This window comes from Phanerochaete carnosa (genome assembly GCF_000300595.1).
Source record: "Phanerochaete carnosa HHB-10118-sp unplaced genomic scaffold PHACAscaffold_6, whole genome shotgun sequence".
NCBI lineage: Eukaryota > Fungi > Basidiomycota > Agaricomycetes > Polyporales > Phanerochaetaceae > Phanerochaete > Phanerochaete carnosa.
In genome coordinates, this window is record NW_006767633.1 from 2,172,734 (window position 1) to 2,178,864 (window position 6,131).

General features: G+C 61.7%; 3 protein-coding genes across 3 annotated transcripts in view; 2 read left to right on the forward strand and 1 right to left on the reverse strand.

Annotated features, from left to right (window-relative positions):
• Nucleotides 1-622, forward strand: part of PHACADRAFT_175055 (uncharacterized protein) — a 3,021-nt gene extending 2,399 nt beyond the window's left edge. The window contains exon 5 of the mRNA XM_007397162.1: nt 461-622. The gene's annotated coding sequence lies outside the window, so the exon portion shown is untranslated. The remainder of the gene's footprint in view (nt 1-460) is intronic.
• Nucleotides 623-1,461: 839 nt separating this feature from the next.
• On the forward strand, nt 1,462-3,183 carry PHACADRAFT_258451 (uncharacterized protein). Its single transcript, XM_007397163.1, has 8 exons — nt 1,462-1,559; nt 1,615-1,744; nt 1,806-1,904; nt 1,960-2,022; nt 2,077-2,256; nt 2,312-2,642; nt 2,708-2,995; nt 3,064-3,183. Exons 1-8 carry the CDS (start codon nt 1,522-1,524, stop codon nt 3,096-3,098), a joined length of 1,164 nt encoding a protein of 387 aa, XP_007397225.1. The 5' UTR covers nt 1,462-1,521; the 3' UTR covers nt 3,099-3,183.
• Nucleotides 3,184-3,333: 150 nt separating this feature from the next.
• The window catches only part of PHACADRAFT_258454 (uncharacterized protein), a 3,892-nt gene continuing 1,094 nt past the window's right edge, over nt 3,334-6,131 (reverse strand). Inside the window, exons 3-8 of the mRNA XM_007397164.1 lie at nt 5,059-5,654; nt 4,667-4,978; nt 4,204-4,594; nt 4,092-4,125; nt 3,859-4,007; nt 3,334-3,716 (exon numbers count right to left, since the gene is read on the reverse strand). Coding sequence (XP_007397226.1) covers nt 3,517-3,716; nt 3,859-4,007; nt 4,092-4,125; nt 4,204-4,594; nt 4,667-4,978; nt 5,059-5,654 — 1,682 coding nt within the window. The 3' untranslated portion in view covers nt 3,334-3,516. The remainder of the gene's footprint in view (nt 3,717-3,858; nt 4,008-4,091; nt 4,126-4,203; nt 4,595-4,666; nt 4,979-5,058; nt 5,655-6,131) is intronic.

The following is a 6,131-nucleotide window of genomic DNA, read 5'->3' on the forward strand; positions in this document are numbered from 1 at the left end:
ACGGCTCACCTGGTCCGCGAAGCTGTCGAGCCACCTGCACTCGTTCATTGACGAGGACCGCGCGATCTTCTTCATCGAGTTCCTCGAGATGGCGCGCCGCTGGATGTGGGTGTTCCTCCGTGTCGAGTGGGAGGTCGTACGCGAGCGCGAGGTGCGCGCGGCCCTGCCCCCGGGGACACGCCTGCGAAGACGTGCGCCAGACGCCAGCGCTGAGGCAGGGTACGAGATGCTCGGTGAGAGGGAAAGTCGCGCGAACTCAGTTGAGGAGGCTGGGGCTGGGGCAGAAGCGGAGGACTGGAGGAAGTCTGTGGACAGGGATTAGCGGGATTCCAGGACGCTTTCGAGGACATTAGACATTGGGCCTCTTTGCAATTGCATTAGACTCTCTGAAGTACTATAAGTGAGTAGTCCGTGATCGCCATCGTGCTGCTACTGCACTGACGCGCATCCCAACTCGCAGGTATTGATTAATGCATCTCCCTTCGCATGGTACTCGGTTGCTAAAATCGGGCCCCGATTCGGGCCCCCGCAGTGAGACCGTCTGTCATCACTAAGTTTAGAGCACTTCGTTGCCCCCGCAGCCCCGCCAATATGCGCTGTCGACGACATTGCTTGGCACCGGGAGAGGCACGCGCGGGCCTATCAGAGGGTGTGCGCACCACTTGACGGTCGCACGACGGGGAACACCATTGGTCAGCTACACGTCAGGAATGGGGTGCGAATATCATGCTCAAGAGACCAGCTGAGACTCTAGTTGCTGAGAACGCGTCGACGTAGGCGAGGAATTTGCGTGCAATGCGTGCAACGTGTGTGCGGCTGGCCCCATTTTGAATACAACAGGCAAGGTTCTGAAAGGCACAGACCGGTGAGAGTATAGAAGCCTGTGCATGATAGACTCCGGCCCTGGCTGACGCTTTCTGTCAGCAGCGTCACGGTGGACGGTGGTAGGGCCATTACGTAGCGCCAGGACTTGTGCGAGGCAAGTCGCCTTCTTGAAATGGAGCGATGTGCACCGCTCTCGCAAAGTCTCGGGGCATCTCGCGACGAGGCCGTCTCACACCGAGCTCATCCGGCGCTCGAGCGCCGGGCGGGCTCGTAGCCCACAACGGGCGCCTCGCTTCAGCCGGTTCCGCACCCCGGAGGCAACGCTGCCGCTCCGCCGTATGTCGCGAAGTTCCCCGTGGGGCACACCTCCAGTTCCAAACACGGCTCATCGCCGGCCCCGGCGTCTCGTCTGTCTGGGACATGGCCTCCTCGGAGCCTAGCCACGGCTTTCCATATCGGCACTCATATTTGGAATTCCCTCCTTCTCCCATCGCGCAAAGCCGGCAAGCGTTCTATCAGAATATGTGCGTCTGCCCTTCATGCACAGGTACCGTTTAGCACGCAGATGGTTCCCCACATGCACTCCACGTATATAAAGCCCTCCGGCAGACTGCTCAGATCATCATCGCCCCTCCTGTCTCATCTCGCAACACATCAGCCCTCTAGCTAACTAATACCTCACTCTCCATCGTCGTCATGTTCGCAAAAGCTCGCACAGGTGCTATCCAAGCCAGGTGGGTCCACCGTACAGCGCGTTCTCAGCCGCGGCTGACGCGGTGCGTCTCGTAGCGTCCGCAATGCCCAGGCTGCCGCGTTCAGCAAGCAGGCCTCGCGCAACATGAAGATCCTCGCCATCCTCTACAAGGGTGGCGAGGCTGCCAAGCAGGAGCCCCGCCTCCTCGGCACTGTCGAGAACGAGGTTCGTGTCCTCCCGCACTCGACGCGTCTGCCGCGCTTTCTCACGCGGGACCTGTTCGCAGCTCGGCATTCGCTCCTGGCTCGAGTCCCAGGGGCACGAATACCTTGTCTCAGATGACAAAGAGGGCCCCAACAGCTTCCTCCACAAGAACATCCACGATGTATGGAGCTTTCGACCTTTGCATATCTGCGAGTGTCCCTTACGAACTTCTACAGGCTGATGTTGTCATCACGACACCCTTCCATCCCGGATACCTCAATAAGGAGCTTCTTGACAAGGTATATGATACGCGCCCGTGATCATAAGATCATTGCTAACTGGGTCATGGATAGGCCAAGAACCTCAAGCTCTGTGTCACCGCTGGTGTCGGATCTGACCACGTCGACCTCAACATTGCCGCCGAGAAGGGCCTCGAGGTCATCGAGGTCACCGGTTCGAACGTCGTCTCCGTCGCTGAACACGCGGTTATGAGCATCCTCTTGCTCGTCAGGAACTTTGTCCCTGCCCACGAGGTGCGTCCTTCGTATCTCCGTCGCACACACAGGTGGACTGACCGCGCACCCACAGATGATCAAGCGTGGCGACTGGCTCGTCTCGGACGTTGCGCGCAACGCGTTTGACCTGGAGGGCAAAGTCGTCGGCACGCTCGGCGCGGGCCGCATCGGCTTCCGCATCCTGCAGCGCCTGCAGCCGTTCAACTGCAAAGAGTTCCTCTACTACGACTACAACGCGCTCGACCCCACGCGGGAGAAGGAGGTCAACGCGCGCCGCGTCGAGGACCTCAAGCAGTTCGTCTCCCAGTGCGACGTCGTCACCGTCAACGCGCCCCTGCACGAGGGCACGATGGGCCTCATCAACAAGGACCTGCTCAAGCACTTCAAGAAGGGCGCCTGGCTCGGTGCGTGTCTCCTTTCCACCTCGCCTCGCACGCATTTTCTTTTAATTACTGACTGCGCTCTGCAGTCAATACCGCGCGCGGCGCGATCTGCAACGCCGAGGACGTCGCGGCGGCGGTCAACAGCGGGCAGCTGAACGGGTACGCGGGCGACGTGTGGAACGTGCAGCCCGCGCCGAAGGAGCACCCGTGGCGGTACATGCAGAACCCGCTCGGCGGCGGCAACGGCATGGTCCCGCACTACTCGGGCACGACGCTCGACGCGCAGCTGCGCTACGCCAACGGCACGAAGCAGATCCTCGAGAACTTCTTCCAGGGCAAGCCCCAGCTCCCGGCGAACGTCATCATCGGCAACAGTGAGTTTTTTTTTTTTGGTCTCTTTTCTGTCTTGCCAGGCGTCAGGGTGACTGACGCGGTTCTGCAGAGGGCTACGCGACCACGTCTTACGGCCAGCGGTGACGAACGGCCGTGCGGCGTTTTTGAGTTCTGTACATTATACTCTTCCTGCATCGCCATGTGTAGAACTACTAGACAATTGTAATCGAACCCTTTGGACTTCAGATAACGCTCGAGCTTCCGGACAGGTGCGGCAGGCGCTTCAGGCGCTTGCGTGTCCTACGAAGTGATTCGCGATTGTGCGGCGAGCCTTAGCAGGCGACCGAGTCTCGCAAGTCGTAAAAGCAGATGACTTCCAGCGACTGAATGGAACATTACGCGAGCCAGGTCTTATTGTGAGAATACATTAGTGGTACTACAGCGAGCGAGCGCTAGTGAGCTAAATGTTTGTACAGCGCAAGCCACAAACGTGGGACCCGGCCGAGGGGGGTGCAGAAAAAAAGGAGAACCCCTGGAAACCCGGAAACCCCGAGCGAGGGCACTACGACTCCTCCTTCTTGAGGTTGAGCGCGGCGACCTGGTCCTTGAGGAACTTCTCGAGCTTGGTCGCGTTCCGGTGGTAGGACGAGCCCTCGGCGTTGTACGTGCGGCAGTTGTCGAAGATGCGCTTCGCGTCGGCGAGGAACGCGTCGACGTTCGCGTACTGGTTCGTGTCGAGCTTGTGCTCCATCGTCGACAGGTCTGTAGGGGGCGGCGCACGTGCAGCGTCAGCACTCTGGGTAGGGCGACAAACACGGAAACGAAAGAAAAGAAGAGAGAAGGAGAGAGGGGAGGAGGAGGAAGGGCGCAGGAGAGCTCCCGCCACACCGACGCACGCACGCACCCATGGGCTCCTTGATGACGTCGTAGTAGTCCGCGACCTCGTCCGCGTTGACGGGCTTCTGAAAGGCGAACGCGAGCGTGTGGTTCTGCAGCTCCGAGAGCAGCTTCTCCATCGCGGCGTGTTCGGTGCTGCGCGCGCTGGGCCGGGCGCTGCCGTGTGTTGCGTCAGCCAGCCAGCCGTTTGTCATTAGAAAAAACCGGGGCAGGTGAGGCACAAAAAAAAGAAAGACGTACTACATGGCCATCGCTGCCGTCCATCCGCTCTCACCTGCGGAAAACGCGCGCGCGTCAGTATGGGGCGAAAAAACAGGAGCTCTGCGGGCAAGAGCGGGCGGGAGATACGTGCGTAGGCCCGGGACCTGCTTCGGGTCGAGCGGCGCGCCGCCGTCCGACGGCGACTGCGCCCAGAGGGCGGCGTCGAGGCCGGGGAACACGATGTGCGAGCGCGAGCGCTCGCGTATCTTCTCGAGGATAGCCTCACGCTGGCGGGCGACGATGTCGCGGGTGCGGGTGTAGTCGACGCGGGGGAGGAGCGTGCACTGCATGATTGTGCCGCCCTCGTAGTCCTTGATGTAGCCTGCCCAGACGGCGCGGTCGAGCGTGATGTCCTTCGTGAAGCCCTGTTTCCGGAAGTAGCCCACCGCGTAGTTGTCGGCGTACGTCAGGAAGTGGAACGTGTCCGGGTACGTCCGGCGGATGTGCGCCTTGAAGTGGTCCATGAGCATGCTGCCGTAGCCCTGTGCACGCACGCACGCGGGCCGTCAGCACGAGAGCGTAAAGGCGCGGAAGGCGCGGAGAGCGCGGCGCACCTTCACTTGGTCCACCGATGCGGTGGCGAAGAAGACGATCTCGGCAAACTTGCGGTGCGGGAAGGGCCGGTAACATATCCCGCCCACGACCTTGTACCCGCGCTTCGCGATCGCGAGGCACTTCGAGTTGCTGTCGTAGACGAGACGCGCGATGTATTCGCGGGGCATCTTGGGCAGCTGCTTCTGGAACAGCGTCTTGAGGCCCGTGAGGATCGCCAGCGACCGCGGCTGGTGGTCGTTCTCGACCGGCACGATCTTGATGATGCCCTGCCGCAGCTCCGCCATCGAGGGCTTCTCGGGCTTTACACCCGGCTGTCGGCGGCGGCGCACGGTGAGCATGTGTGTGTTGTGAGAGAGAGTGAAAAAAGTAAAGGCAGCAGGCGCCAACTCACCGCAGCAGACGTGGCCCCAGCGCCGGCATCGACCGTCACGCCCGTGACGAGCCGCGAGAGCTGGCCCGCGTCCATCTTGTCCTCAACCTTGACCGCGACGGCGTCCGTGCCTCCGCCGCCCCCACCCGCGCCATTCGTACCCGGCCGCTCCATCTCCGCGCGCTCGGCCTCCGTCGGCGGCGGCTTGTGCGCCGGCGCGGTGTGTCCCTTGGACTTTTTGCTCGACTTGCTACCTGCACCGCCGCCACCGACGCCGCCACTGCCGCCGCGAGCACCGCTGCCCTTGCCGCCGCCGCGCCGTGCGACTTTCCCGCGCGCCTTGCCGCCCTTGCGTCCCTTGCCGCTCCGCAACACAGGCGACTTGTGCGGCATCTCGGGTGATGGCTGCTGCTGCTGCTGCTGCTCTGGACGCGACGACGCAGCCGCCGCCGCAGCGAGCGGCTTCTCCTCGTCCTCGGAGGAGAGCGAGTCGGAGCTGAGCGATGAGTAGGAGACGCGCCGGCGTTTCGGGGGCGGCTCGCCGTCGCCGTCGAAGGCTTCGCTCAGGAAAGAGGAAGCGGGCGAGAGCGGGCCTTTCTCCTCGGATTCTGAAGGGACTGCGCACAGGAGTTGGTGAGAAAGTGAAGGAGCGTAAGCGCTAGGGTTGTGCGTACCCAGCGAGCCGAGAATATCGGAGGACGGGCTGTCTGCCGCCTCGGGCAGCGTCATCTGCTGTCGCAACGACTCGATGTCGTTGTTGGTGTAGTCGAAGTCGAGGAGTCGATCGTCATCCTAAGGCCAGAGGACCAGAGGAGGTCAGACGTGAGCCAGCTAGTTAGAAAGATGACTTCACAGCCAAGTACCTACAGATGAGCGTCAAGATTGGGTAGAAATAGGACAGAATATTCGCCGATGGCTCACCTGCAAGAGTTCATCAATGCGCACGGCTACACGGCCTCGGCGTTTGAACTCGTCGCGGCTGATCTGGGATAAATCCGCGCCGTGGTCTGCGGCCTCGTGTCCGCAGGCACAGCTGGAAAGGTAGCCGCAGTCGTAGGAGTCGTCCGAGTCCGGGACGAGCTCGAACATGGGCG

What these genes read in the sequence shown, in the direction of transcription:
- PHACADRAFT_258451 (XM_007397163.1), top strand. Translation starts at nt 1,522, where the DNA reads ATGTTCGCAAAAGCTCGCACAGGTGCTATCCAAGCCAG. An exon ending in ATAAGGAGCTTCTTGACAAG is followed by an intron (nt 2,023 to 2,076) that starts GTATATGATACG and finishes GGTCATGGATAG; the next exon opens with GCCAAGAACCTCAAGCTCTG. An exon ending in CAAGAAGGGCGCCTGGCTCG is followed by an intron (nt 2,643 to 2,707) that starts GTGCGTGTCTCC and finishes TGCGCTCTGCAG; the next exon opens with TCAATACCGCGCGCGGCGCG.